The sequence below is a fragment of the Takifugu rubripes genome, chromosome 19 (genome assembly GCF_901000725.2).
Source record: "Takifugu rubripes chromosome 19, fTakRub1.2, whole genome shotgun sequence".
NCBI classification, from domain to species: domain Eukaryota; kingdom Metazoa; phylum Chordata; class Actinopteri; order Tetraodontiformes; family Tetraodontidae; genus Takifugu; species Takifugu rubripes.
The window spans coordinates 11,644,586-11,659,020 of NC_042303.1; the positions used below are offsets into that span (position 1 = coordinate 11,644,586).

General features: G+C 44.9%; 1 protein-coding gene across 2 annotated transcripts; it reads left to right on the top strand.

Annotated features, from left to right (window-relative positions):
* The first annotated feature begins 2,380 nt into the window (after nt 1-2,380).
* LOC101064496 (suppressor of tumorigenicity 7 protein-like) lies at nt 2,381-13,830 on the top strand. Of its 2 annotated transcripts, none has more exons than XM_011614046.2 (15): nt 2,381-2,576; nt 2,931-3,013; nt 3,743-3,902; nt 3,984-4,038; nt 4,173-4,288; nt 4,388-4,466; nt 4,688-4,776; nt 5,306-5,406; nt 5,537-5,651; nt 5,744-5,816; nt 5,892-5,994; nt 11,179-11,359; nt 11,449-11,541; nt 11,648-11,787; nt 12,406-13,830. In XM_011614046.2, the coding sequence occupies exons 1-15, from the start codon at nt 2,408-2,410 to the stop codon at nt 12,499-12,501; spliced, it is 1,653 nt and encodes a 550-aa protein (XP_011612348.1). In that variant the 5' UTR covers nt 2,381-2,407; the 3' UTR covers nt 12,502-13,830. The 2 variants fall into 2 exon arrangements, with proteins under 2 accessions (XP_011612348.1, XP_003973469.1); XM_003973420.3 differs by having other exon boundaries at nt 11,179-11,329.
* Nucleotides 13,831-14,435: the final 605 nt, after the last annotated feature.

Here is a 14,435-nt window from a genome sequence, read left to right on the forward strand (position 1 = left end):
GAGCCAGTTTCATAAAGTTTTTCCATTAGCAGAGACCACCAAACAGAGCTGAAAAATGACCAGTTTGGACCACGTGTATGCAAGGCACAACACGACATACATTATTCATCAGAATTCTGCTGAATTTATGCTTCTGATTGTGCAGAAGTGGAGGGAAATTGTCAAATAAAGTCGACAAATAACGCGAAGGGATGAAAGATGAACACGTGCTTTAACAATTCGGCCAAAAGCCTTTTTAATGAACAATAATGAACACAATTTTTTGGCAGCTGCCTCTTAAGTAATAATGAGAGTGAGAAATGTGGTGCATTTAAGTGAAAACCATGTTTAATTATGTATGATTAAAGGACTCTTAAAAGCCTTTGGGGGGGCGAATGACTACATAAACAGAACATGAAGTCCAGGATGGCTGAATGGATCCCAGACAAGAAATTGTAAATGAACCTTAAGTATACAGGTGACTGCAGAATGATGAGGGGTATTGGTTCTGCATGGCTGGGCTCGAGCGGACTCTCTGTGTACATGTCATGTTGCATTTTGTTGTACGGGACGGTAAAATGTTTGGGATCTTAATGCCAGTGTTTGGTTTTATTTTGCCGCCTGCCGGTGAAGAGAATTGAAATGATAATAGTGTTTTTCAGTTGAAGGTTTGGGGTTGAAACGCAGACAAATGACGGAGGACTCCTCAGACAGCAGCGTTAACGTCTGCTCTATTTGCCTTGTGTTGATATTTAACCGTTGTAAGTGGTACAGTCTGCACGCACCAGGAGATAACGTTGTTTACCTGTCATGTTCTTGGAAGCTCTGAGTGTGTCGCATCAAGAAATGAATCACTAAGCAGAGGTCATTTGGAAATATCATTTCAGCTGGATGCGCATGCAAACTTCAGATGTGGCAACTTCATGCAGGCGTATCTTGTTCCTCTCCTTGTTTATGTTTCATTCCTCTTCTTTTCCCTGATCTTGTCCCCTCTGCCGCTGATATCGTGCACGCTTTCACCTATGAAGTGATCGCACCTGATTTACATGACAGGCCTTTAACCCTGCGTGTGCTTGTCCATCAGCGTCAGACAGAAAACACCCAAGGGCATCTGTGAGCGCAACCAAATCTGGCTCTCTGTCATTCAGTGGCTGCAACCTCCAACCGGCACGATAGCAGATCACATTTAATTCAGCAACCTTATAATGCATAGGGTGAAAGGTGGAGTGGGGTAATAGCTCACAAATATCCTACTGAAGCAACAAGATGTGATTTTTCTATTTTCTCCTCATGGTTGTATACATTACTGAAAACATCATTTGGTGTGTAATGATTAGTAGTTTAAAAAGAAAATAAAGAATTTAGGGACATGGAATTTTAATATGAGAGGTCTGACATTTACAAATTAATTTGTAATGTTTAAATGATTTCTAATGCATCTTGATGAATGAATTCGAAGATGAGAGATTAGAAAAACCAGCCGATACATGTATTACCGCTGTAATACCACCACCTACTGGCCATAGAAGGAACTGTAAGTAAATATGTTAAATATGTTACTTCTGTAAAGATCAATATTTCCAGATCTCATGTTTGTACTTGATCTTAGGACAGACAGATTCTAAGATATTAAGAGATATTTAATCCGTTAAATCTTTCAATGAATAATATCTGCTTTTCACTACACTCTGTTACAACGCCATTTCTGAAAGTGTGAAAATAAACGATACCTTAAAACACGGAAAAGAGCAGCGTCGTTGGTTGCGGTCCTCAACAAAACAATACCAGACATCCCTAACATCACTGCAGGCTCTCAAATGTTGAGATCTGTATGAAATTTAAAGGTGAACTTTAAAGGTTGAGTTCTAAAAGATAAAACATTATGCAGGAAACACCTCTACGAATATAATAATGGATGAAAATGAATCAAAAATATGTCTGCAACCCCATATGCTGGAAAAAGATTTAAGGCAATTAGGATAAAATGACATAATTATATTATAAATCATAATTATAAAGTCCCGGGTTGGACTTTTGTCCGCGCAACTTGCTGGTGGAGCCGGAACTGAGAATTTCGTAGTGTACTATATTTATGTATTGCTTTTCTATGTTATTTTCATATGTATTATTCTGGATCAATTGTTTAAAATGGATTTAATCTATTATTTTCATTAAATGTACGTTAAGTGGATTCCATGGCCTGATAGAATAGAAGTAAGAATGCTAATGATCTTGCCTGGTTTAATTAGCGTTTCTCTTTTATTGGTTATTATGTTGTACATCCACTCGTCCTTCTTTTGCACCAAAATTACCTTCATATGTTTATAGTTGGTCTTCTCCGGAAATGAAATTACTATCGATATTTCAAAATAAAAGCCTTTGGCTTCGCGGTCACGTGACTCCTCTGTTTACAGGCATCCGGAGAAACATGGAGAACACCGCTGGCAGTAATCCACAATCTAATGGATTTACAGAGAAATTAAAGTCCTGGCTCTCTTGGTCATGGACTTACGTTTGCTTCATCTGGTTCGGCATGGTGCTGATCATGATATACGTGCTGTGGAGTCCGCTCAAACTGCAGGAAACTCTTGCATCAGGTGAATAAATGCAAAAGCTAGCTAGCTATTGTTAGCCTTCGGCTTTAGCTGACAGCCAGCGAGAGCCTTGACAGATAGCAGTCTGCTCCAGTTAAAAGGGGAATCTTCGGATTCTTTTAGCTCCAGATTATTTTAACTTTAACAGAGATGTGCGAGGCACGAAGCTTAACTTTAGTGATTATTTCCATGCATGATCATTTTGTTCCGAATAGCCGAATCAGCTGTCTTTATTTGCTAAACCGATGTGTTAATAACAATGAAATAATAATGATCATTATTGTGCTCTGTTGATTTTTTTTAAAGCAAAAAAATTACACTGATTGTATCGCTGTGCTGTTTTCTCTCTTATTTCAGCTTCAGTGTTTTTAAACACACTGACCCCAAAATTCTATGTGGCTCTCACTGGAACGTCTTCCCTCATCTCTGGACTTATTCTTGTGAGTTATTTATTCTTACAGTCCACAATCATGTGTAAACCTTTTGGATCAGCATGACGCCTCATAGAACCTCGGGTATGAATGAACTATACCCAAAAAAAAGCCTTAAGACTTTTGATCTTATTCAGTATTATTCTTATTGGATCAACAATTCATTAAAGTAATTTAAAATCCTTTTTTTTTTAGTGTTTATCATCATTGAGAAGATATGACATTTTGAACTTTCTACAGCATTTGGAGCAAAACATCAAAAATGCTCTTGGTGAATTAAAATGTGAGACTATTAGCAGGATCCACACCATTTGGCACTTTTTTTTCTTAACTACTGTATCCCTTTGGGGGCCATGGGCATATGGGCAAAGGCAGTATACACCCCTGAATGAATCATTATGAGCATTTGGAGATTTGGTACCTCGCTCAAGGCCACCTTGACAGTGCCCCGCAGGTGTCCTGGCACCCCCCACTACTACCAGAAGGCTTCTCATGTTTTGTCTGCACCGGGGCTTGAACCAAGGACCTTCCGCTTCTCAGCCCAGTCCTCTCCTGGCTGACTCAACTAGTGCCACTCTTACCTACCCGACTTTTATATATATATATATATATATAAAAAAAATACAAATATAATATCATAAAGTGATGACGTAATTACATAAAAAGAGCAATTAAAACCATGCTTTGTGTGGTATCATTTTTAAAGAAATGTTGCCACTGTCTTTGTTTCCATGGCAGATATTTGAGTGGTGGTATTTCCGTAAATACGGGACCTCGTTCATAGAGCAAGTGTCAGTAAGTCACCTGCGTCCTCTTCTCGGTGGGGTTGAGAGCAGCTCCGCGACTGGCCTCTTTACATCAATTAATGGCGAGACGGAGCCCAGGCCCAGTGTTTCAGGTAAACATGCTGTACATGTGGTCATTAAAACAATCGTGGTGGATGGTGCGCTGACACTCTGTTATGTTGTCATTCTGATAGAGTGTAAGGTCTGGAGAAACCCACTAAATCTGTTCAGAGGAGCAGAATACAACAGGTACGTCTGCCTAAGCTTAAAATAACTCTAAAATTACTTCAAATTAAAGGTTGTCTGCGAAGTCTTAAGTGCAAACTAAAAGGGAGGCTTGTTAGCTTCATAGTGCTGTTTGCGGTTTGCTGTGTGTGCTGCAGGTACACCTGGGTCACAGGGAAGGAGCCATTAACCTACTACGATATGAACCTTTCTGCTCAGGACCATCAGACCTTCTTCACAGGTGACACCCCACAGTTGAGGCCAGAAGACGCTGGTGAGCTTTAGTACACAAAAGACCCAAAGGTTACAGCGGTGTTTAACACATTCTAACTAATCAGAACATCAAATTTAACATGTTTCTATCACACGACAGTAATGCAAAAAGCCTGGAGAGAGAGAAACCCTCAAGCCAGGATCAGAGCAGCCTACCAAGCCCTGGAAATGAACCAAGAGTCAGTGTTTTTCCTTTCAACAATCATACTTAATGCTGTTTTGATGAGGTCACTAAACACGTATTAATGTCTGATCATATACTTTATAATGGCTGGATAGATGCATAATAAAGGAATAACACATTGATTATACTCAAAGTCGCCCCTGTTATAGGTGATTTTCTACCCGTATGGCACAATTTTGACAGTAACGTGTGCATGTCCCTCAAATGTGTGCGTAGCTGTGCCGCGGCTTACGTGCTCCTCGCAGAAGAAGAAGCCACAACCATCACAGAAGCCGAGCGCCTCTTCAGAAAAGCCCTGAGCATCGGTAAGTGTGTTTAAAACACATCTGTGTTCGCCCAGGGAAGGGTCAGCACGGGGCGTATGGGCACGCTTCAGCCACAGCGCAGCGTTTTTCCCCGTTTCTCAGTGGAATATTTGGACGTTTTCATGGGTCTATTGGATGGACACGCCCTCCTCCGGTCATAAGCTGTAGATGATGCACTTAGATCATCGTAATTCATCAAAATAAAGAATCTAAATCTGACGTCTCACGTGTAAATTTTGAAATATTTGACCGAACGTCCGATTTTGGTCCCTCGTGTGAAACCATCTCGTAAATCGCGCCGTGTGAAAGCAGGCCTCTACTCCGCCCAACGCCATCGCAACAGGAGTCTGGCAGTGAACACTTGGGTGACGCAGAATGAAAGCGAGCGTGTGTGTGCATGTGGAGGCCGACAGAGCCTCCTGCCTTTCTCATTTGTCCTCGTGTTTTTATGGAGACGCCCTACATATTGAATCCGTAGCCTTACGGTGCTTCGGTATATAAAATGTCTCACATTTTCTGCCCCCCACAGCTGGAAAAGACATCAACCTACTGGTGTATATTAAGCGCAGACTGGCAATGTGCGCACGCAAACTGGGACGGGTTAAAGAAGCAGTAAAAATGATGAGAGATGTGAGTTTCTATTAAAATCTATACCTCTTGGAGCTGTATGTAAAGATTGTATTGGCCACTTTTATATTTTTTATAGGTCATGGGTGCCGAGGCATTGACTGTTAATGAGTTATATTTCTTCTTTTTATAGTTAATGAAGGAGTTTCCTCTGCTAGGGATGTTAAATATACATGAAAACCTTTTGGAAGCCCTTTTAGAACTTCAGGCATACGCTGATGTACAAGCAGTCCTTGCCAAATATGACGGTAAGGCTTAAACCAATAAAAACTTGTGAAGTGACTTTCCCATGCTTGGGTAGGAATGTATCATGTGAGATCTTTTATTTCTGCCGTCCCAGACATCAGTTTGCCAAAATCGGCCACTATATGTTACACATCTGCACTGCTGAAAGCGCGAGCCGTGTCAGATAAGTATGTCGCACATCATCCGAAGCCAACCGCATATTTGAGATGTGCGTGCGCTCATTTTGTGTCTTTCCCCGTCAGGTTTTCTCCAGAGGCGGCCTCGAGACGAGGGTTAAGCTCCGCGGAGATGAACGCTGTGGAGGCCATTCACAGAGCCGTCGAGTTCAATCCACACGTGCCAAAGGTCAGTCTTTAGTTATGTTTAAGGGATAGAAAATTGAAGACTTTAATCTGCCTATGCACGTGAGGCTGTGGTTTTGGTCTGGATCTCTACATATTTTTAAACTGAAAAGAATTCTTTTTCTCCAAACGTGTTATGCGCAGGTTCGCCAGCAGGTGTCAGTAAGAGCCTTGATACAGTTACTTAATTTAAATTTAATTGATTGAACTTTAATCCATTGTTTTCTGAGATCATCTACTAGTAATTTTACTGTGTCACGGATTTGTGCTTTTGAGTGTTTTATTATTATTATAAATCTTTAAATGGCTTATTAACCAAGTTTAAGTTTGCATCTGGGATTTGGGATCTGCACCAAATTGCAAATAGAAAACACAGAATTATTCTTAAGTCTTTCAGTGGAAAGGCCGTGGCATTAGATTTTACACATGCAGTTTTGCCTTTTATTCTCAAGATTATAGGGGGGATTTGTGTGTGTGAGGGAGAGAGAAAGAGGGCTCTCCAGCCACCTCTTTGATGCAGCCTTTGAGTTGAAATCACAGGCCCTCATCTCCACCTGTCCCTCGTCTCTGCTCCGCCCAGAGTCGGCTGTCGTCGTCACCTCTCATCACGTACCCTCATCCCGTCTCTTATCCTCCCCTGCTCCCTCATCTCCTCTCATCCCTTGTTTGGGCCAAACACGCAGTTAGCCATCGCAGCCGTCCTCATCGAGCTGAGTTTCAATGAATGGCCAATATTATGAAAATTGTCACGAGGCTTTCACAGAGGATTATTGGAAAGGCCTGTCTTTCAGCATCCCTCTGTGGGGATTGAGGAGGGTCTGCATTGTATTATCCTGCATGTCTGAATGATGAGTGCACCTGTGATTTCAGCCTTTTTATAGGACTGTGTTGCTCTTGAATTGTAGTTAATATATTCACCTAGATATCCTTCAAACGTGTGTGGGGAATCGGAGCTTTTGTTGGAGCTGCATCAGGCCCCAGAGCTGCGCCGATGTGCAACAAACAGCCACTGCATATGTTTGTGTCGGTTTCAAACATTAGCATGTGACAGGAAGGAAATCACCGGGTGAAAAGAAACAGAGCAGCACTGCGGTCGAGCAGCTCAGGAGTTCAGACTGTACTTTCCCGGGTAAATGAACACAACTCAGTTCAGACTGAAAGGTGCACTTCAAAATGCTGAGTCAAGAGTACGTGTGCAGGTGTTTTATCGAGCATGCTGAACAGATTACATATTAATATTGAGCTTGGTGTTTTCACATGAGCCTATTTAAAAAGCCCCCAAAAAAAGCTCCACACATTAACCTACAGCCTCCTCCCACACCGGCCCTCCCTTTTGGTCTCCATCTTGACACTTTTCACCTCTTTCCTCCATACCTCCTCTGCTCCTCGTCTTCTTGTCCATCTTTCTTTTTCTCTCTTTTGCCTCATTTCTTAGTTTCTCCATCTGTCTGTCCAATCCAATCAGCTTCTGTGCGGGCTGTCGGTTCAGAACCCGACCATTTGCCTCCTGCTTGACCAGAAGGAAAAGGGGCATTTTGCTATCCGAAACTGCCATGCACTTACTTTCACTAGCAATTTACTCCGTGCGCGTTCATTTGAAGCAGCCCAAGTGACCCGATCCCCTCCACCTTGCTATGTTACTCCTCTTTTGGAAGCATTTGGTCTGTCCACCCCATATTGGATGACATTTTCTCTTCTAAATTGCCATCTAAAATCTTCAAAATGTGGCCTTTTGCTGAGTTTACCTCCTAAAATTGGGCTTTCTGGTTTGTAAATTGAGACGGAGCAGCAGTATCGGTCGTTCAAAATTAAGACGAATGAGGTTTGTAAAGAGCAGGAAAAAGGGCAGCTGGGATTTGCCTTATCCCTCACCAATTTGGGAAAAATGCTGCAAAGACTCCCTGAAGTGAGGAGTCTGTTAATGGTGGTTCCAGACTACATGAACGTCTGATGCTTTATTTGTGTTTACGAACCCGAAGCCTGTTTGCCTGCGTGTTCCTTCATTGTGAGTCCAGCTCAGCATTACTGGGGAACCAAGACTGATGTCATACTGTTCTATTGTGAGAAACAAAGCACTGCAGATTAGAATCAGAAGGCAGCTTATGAGTTATGCTCTGGGCTGATGACTGCCTGAGGATAAAAGGAGAACACTTGAAACCCAATACCTCCTTCAAAGAGGCGACAGGCAGTGGAGAAGCAGACTGAGGAACGAGGCCGGGGGGAGGCGGGAGGCGAGCGCAGAGGACCGAGGTGTCACCTGGTCTAATGCCGAGGCATGCGAGGAGGGACAGCTGAGCAGCCAGCCTTTGTAACCGGTTAATCCTTAAACACAGAAGACTCGGGCCAACATGGCCGCCGCACACAGGTTATTCATCATCCGCCGAGGGTTCAGAAAACACCAGTAAAAACGGCAAAATAGTTGCTGTAATGAGCACAGTTGACCGCAATATCAGTCCGAGCAGGTTTCAGATTGTCAGAACGATCAAATGTGAAGGTTCGGCTTTGGAGTGGTTGGTGTTATTTTAGAGGTAATGGCGTTTTTATGTTGGTCTTCATGCCTCATTACTGGTACTGGAGGGACGAAGGGTGGTCAAAAGGTGACCAAGACGGTGAGAAAGATGACGGCTTGGCTTGAGCAGAGAGAGTGAATTTAAGTGAAACCAGCAGGGTAAGCACAGAGAGCAGTCAGTCAGCTCCTGGATGTCTGTTTCAAGAAGCAACGACAGAAGAGAGGGCGCAGGCTCGGGCAAACTACTCGTGGTCGAAGCAAGTGTAGTCTGATGACAGTGAGGGGGTTCAGGGAACGGCGAATGCTTGAGGAAAATTGCCACGTTGCACCTCTAAGTGTCTTTGTCTCCAGTCCTCAGATGTAGCATCAGTTGAGCCAGTGGCGCTCTTTGGAAACCGGGTGTCCGCTCAGTTCGCCAGCTCCTCCTGAGGTCCTGTGTACACCGAAGACTGCTGCATAAACACAGTCTCCCGACACGAGGCCCTCCAACGGCCTCGTGTCGTTATCTCATTGGCCATTTAGAAAATAAATGCGCCGTCTCGTGTAACATTCTCAGAAAACAAACTGCATACCCTGTCGCTGAAGCGAAGCTTTTCCAGCTGAGCGGCGTGCACGAGCGCCAAATGAGGAAAAAAGTGACGCGCTGTCGGTGGCCTGCTCGCACGTGGGCCATCGCAGGTATGACATCACCGCCACTAACGCGGCGTATCTGAGGAGCGGGGTCTTTGCTCTGCTTCCCCGCTGGTGCTCCCACTACAGATAGATGCAGTCCGATCCACTAAGAAGCTTTAGTGATCTACTCTTGAGCTGCTCTGTCACTTTGGAAACATGCAAGATCAAAATGACATGAAAGGAATTGCTTTTTTGCAATACATGTAGCACCTGGACGGCTAAAGATCACGCCGAAGGGTGTGAACCACAGCGACGGGACCAGGTGAATAGTGGAAAACAGGCCGCGCTCATGTGAGTGCAAACAGGAAGGAGGAGGGAAAGCCGGGGGGACATGGGTGATGCAGCACAGTCTGGCCAGTGGGATGGATGGACGGCTGACTGAGCCTGTGTCCATGGAAGGGATTAGACAGGATTAGCTGCGGGGTAACCTTCCCAAAGTGTCAGTCTGAGATTCAGAGTGCTGTGAAGCTGGCCGCCTGGGAATCAACCCAGGGGGCCCCAGCCCCGCACACGGCTTTTGTTTAACACAGAGCTCGGCCGCACTGGCCACCACAGACAGGAAGAACCTAGAAGAGCAGATTCAGAAGTGTCAACAGACGTCTGGGGGGGGGGGGGGATTTACCTGGAACCAGAACCTTAATTAAAGATCCACAGTGCAGAAAAGTTGATTCCTATCATTTGTAGCTGCGAGCTGGAGGTTATTTCAGACCACATACCTGTTCTAGAGGTTGTAATTCTAGGACGGGGGTCAGCACCGCGTACCCACTGACTCAATGGGACAAACTTAAACAGTGGGGTAGACAGGAGGGGCGAGCAGGGGACGTTCCACATTCATGGAGTGAGTGTACTGTAACAATAACACACACTCCCAGAGCTTTGGAACGCTTCTCCCTCCCACCTTCCACAATTGCAAAACAAGCCGGTCAACAAGCACCTCACACGAAGAAAATATGTTTTCAGTCTGCGGGCAGTTGGCCGGAGGGAATTGCACAACAGGACGGATGAGTGCAGCGTTGACCGATCGGCACGTGAGGGAAACATTAAATCGAGATAAACTGATGCGTTTTTATGGAGTCAATTTATCAGACTTGAGGCTGTCGTTTCCTCTTCCTGCCCACCTGGACGGCAAACGCACACAATCACTCGCATTTTCATGGGAGCTCGCACGCACAGTTGGAATGGGGAATGGTTCAAACGGGACAGGAGTGAGTGCACTGACGTGTGGGTCTGTGCCACATTTGGGTTGATGAAACTGCCATTAAGCAGCATGTCGGTGGTTTCTCTTCAGCAACTCTTTCCAGGTTCTCTTTATGGGATCTGTTGTCAGTCTGTTCCTTTGCTCTTCACTGGTTTTTTCCGCACAGTTCTGGAAAAGATTTCCAAACCAGGCTGGCTTACGCGGGACCGGCACTGCGGTCGGGCCCACTACCACTGTTGTGGTCTTTCAGCTTCCCATAATCTTGCTTAAAATGTTTTAAGTTTTCATTAATTTGTTGTGGCGTTTGCCCGTCGCCTCGTGGGCTGTTTTTCCATAATCGCTGTCATCCCTCTGAAGTTCTTCCTCAGCAGAAGAGCCTGGACCTCGACATCTTATCTGCTTCTCATCTCCTTCTTTTACTCCATTTTCCACAAAAACCCAAATCAGTCTGCCACCTTTAGCACACAGCCCCGCCCCTTGAGAATTCTAGGGAGTCTTTGCACTTTTTTCAGGAGACATTTTGGGATGGGGGAGTTTTTTCTCAGGTAAATTTAACGTTTTTTTCAGAATCCCAAATAAATGATTAAAGAATCCCTGGGGTGGTGGAGCGGCTGATGTGGACTCTCATCCATACATCTCATATTAATCTTAAATATATTGGATAATCTAACGTTGGTGGGGAAATAGGTGGCTTTGTGCATCACTCAACTGAAGAAAGGAGGAATAATCACTTCAGCCATCCCTTTTGATGAAACCAAATCAAGGTGTTTGAGTGTAGCCTTCATCCTTACGTCTGCTTCTGTCTTTAGTATTTATTGGAGATGAAGAGCCTGATCCTGCCTCCAGAGCACATTTTAAAGAGGGGCGACAGCGAGGCGGTGGCATATGCTTTCTTTCACCTTCAACACTGGAAGAGGGCAGAGGGAGCCTTAAACCTACTACACTGCACCTGGGAGGGCAGTACGTATTCACCATTATATGCTGCCGATGGTAGATCGAATGCTGCACCAGCACTTGGCAACACAGATCAGAATCATATTAACCTCGATTCATTTAGCTGCATGTCTCCTTATTTACAGCATTCCGGTTAATCCCCTACCCACTAGAGAAGGGTCACTTATTTTACCCCTACCCAGGATGCACAGAAACAGCAGATAGGGAGCTGCTGCCCTGTGAGTACTGTGCACATGTTGCGCGCTTCACCACTCATCACCACTCACCTTTTGTTGCCGATCCCACAGATTTTAATATCCCTTTCTTCCCCGACCGTCACTCCAGCGTTCCACGAGGTGTCTGTGTACCCAAAGAAAGAGCTCCCCTTCTTCATCCTCTTCACAGCAGGCCTGTGCTCCTTCACCGCCATGCTGGCCATGCTCACACACCAATTCCCGGAGCTCATGGGCGTCTTTGCCAAAGCTGTGAGTACTTCGACCACAGGCAGCTACAGCTTACCGCTACTGTATTAATAATCAGATATCCGACAAAATGCTACTTTTGCTTTACATGCGCTTTGTGTTGAGTGAAGCTTTTAACAGAACATATACTTTAAAGCCTCTAAAGGCTTTAGATGTGGGTATTGATTAGGTGTCCTCTCCTAGCCTAATTCTTTGTTTATGGTCAGCGTGTTCGTTGTAGTCTGTTTTTATGGTCTCGGTGAAAAGAAGGCCACAGAGAACATCTCGTACTCTTCTTTTTGTCACGGGAAAGATGGAAGAGAGAACACAGTCGGAGGTTTACAACAGCGCTGGTAAATCTAGGACTATGTGCTGGTCAGATGGAGGGCGTGATCATCTTCAAGGGAGGAGCGCCGAGGTTTTCAGAGAAACAAAAAGACTCTTCATATTTCTGCTCTTTAAGAGAAGATGGAGGGATGGAGGTGGCACTCAGTCTGGTGAAAAAGGGACATTTTCAACCCAAGGCCCATAAAGAAAGACACACCCACTATCTCCTAAAGCCCCCGTGTTTCAGGTTTCAGGGTTTTCTTTCAGCATTGTCTATGACGTTATGCTGACTTTCTGCATCTCTGTCCTTTCTAGTTCTTCAGCACACTGTTTGCACCCCTGGGTTTCTTCGCAGACAAGATGGAAAGCTTCATGCCATCCAGTTTTTGGCACCAGCTGACTCGAATCTGAGCTCCACACACACACACACGCACACACACACACACACACACACACAACATTCAGACAAAAAGTGTTTGCTCTCCTGTCTTCAGCATTAAAGTCCACTTGCTGCATTGTTGGCCGATAGTACCAGCTGAGGTTGTATCAACATGGCCTGGCCGCTCTCACACTGTCCCAGCAGCAGCGTTTTCCACAACCATTATCTGTTATTTCCCGGAGTCGTTTGTTTGTTATGGGAGCCGTTCTGTCATTTTCTTCAAATGTGAAACTACCTGCTTGAATTCTCGTCTTCGGGCCGTCTGTCAGTCCAGTTTGAGTCTGTGTCAGTGGAAAAAGGGCCACCGTGACGAATGTAGATCACCGCTGCATTCGTGCTAATTTATTTATTCCTATCCAATGAATGCATTTTAGGATCCCGCGCGTTCTGCCCCTCAGGCATCAAGCGGGCCCGACCCAAAAGTCTGTAAAGTCTCTCGAAAGTAGTCCTGTGATTTACAGCCTCAGAGTGCCTGCAGTGGACACGCCGCCCTGCAGTTCAACAGCTGTTACCACGGTGCGACACCTCAGCATTGCGTCACCGGGGAAACCGCTGCCCCCCCCCCCCGCAACATTGGGATGTAAATGGGTTCATCACCAGTCACTGTTATCCCTCTGCTGGAATTGCTCCACTGGTGGAGCTATAGGAGCTACAGACGATGGGAAAACAGCTGTTACACACTAGACTGCATTAGCTAGAATCCTGGAAGTTACAATACACAATATTCCACATTACTTAATTGTGATGACTCGTTTGGAGGTTTAAGTTTACCAGAAGTCTAATGCAGAAGAACATGTACAGCTGGTCTCTGCATTACTGTAACACAGTGTGTTATCAGTGGGAAGCTCAAAAGCTTGATTCTTTATTTCAACACTGATATTCAGCCACGGGAGCGTAATTTGTGCTGAAGAATAATACTGATATCTTTCATGCATAAAACACTGACAAGTGCCTTTTAGTGCATCTCGATTTACTCACCTTTTAATACCGATGGTGACAACAACCATATTCACCTTTGGAAGATTTCTAAAAGACTGACAGACGCCTACAGATGAGTATTGTTGATCCGCCAGGAAACGGATTTGCGGACTGGTTTATGATGCTCCGAAATACTTTAAAATAGTCCTGATCCGCTCGAGGTCTGTTTCACCCTCCACGTGTTTCTGTTTTCAATCTGCGCCAGTTGAATTTCTGGCCTGTGCAGCCAAGACGAGGGTGTGCTGAGGACAGGAGGACGTTTAAATGGATGTAACCGCCCCTTTGAATGAGTTGAACTCACAATAAATGACTCTTAAAGTGCATTCGTTTCCTCTCTTAATCCTTTGGTCTGCATGTTTTGTATTTGTGTTTCTTTTATTTTAAACGCGGCTTGGCAGTCTGTCGCTTTCATCTTTGGAAGCGAAGCATTGATCGCGCCGGTATCCTGTTCAAGGACAAGTGACTCACCGTCACCCTGTTGCTGCTCCTGCACTATATAAAGCCAAGAGCCGCCGTGTCCGTCTTCACGATGAAACCACTCCAGCGCCATCAGCGGATGCTTTTATGTGGCATGTACCCAGTGAACCGCTGATGCCATAATTGAACTCATACACTCGTGCTTAAAGTGGCGAGCAGCGGTAATGAAAATCGCTGTGGAGGACTGTTGACAGCTGCTCGAGTGTTTGTTCCCGGTGCCAGAGCGTGTTTCCGTGCTGCATGTTCAGACATGAATTGCCCATTGACATTGACAATGAATCCCATTTGGCAGAGATGCGGCGCAATGTAGTTCGCCATACAGGGGTGGATTCAAAGGCATCCATCCTGTGGATGTGGTGGACATTTTTAGCCACGATGGTCACATTTTCTTTATCTTAAAGAGTTACAATAATGGTGTGTGAGCAGTTCCGGCTTTCCCACATTGCCGCTA

Excerpts from the sequence above, each read along its gene's own strand:
- LOC101064496 (XM_011614046.2), top strand. The coding sequence starts at position 2,408 with ATGGAGAACACCGCTGGCAGTAATCCACAATCTAATGGATTTACAGAG. Across the intron at positions 5,407-5,536 it reads CAGTAAAAATGATGAGAGAT|TTAATGAAGGAGTTTCCTCT; the intron begins GTGAGTTTCTAT and ends TTCTTTTTATAG. Across the intron at positions 5,995-11,178 it reads TCAATCCACACGTGCCAAAG|TATTTATTGGAGATGAAGAG; the intron begins GTCAGTCTTTAG and ends TTCTGTCTTTAG.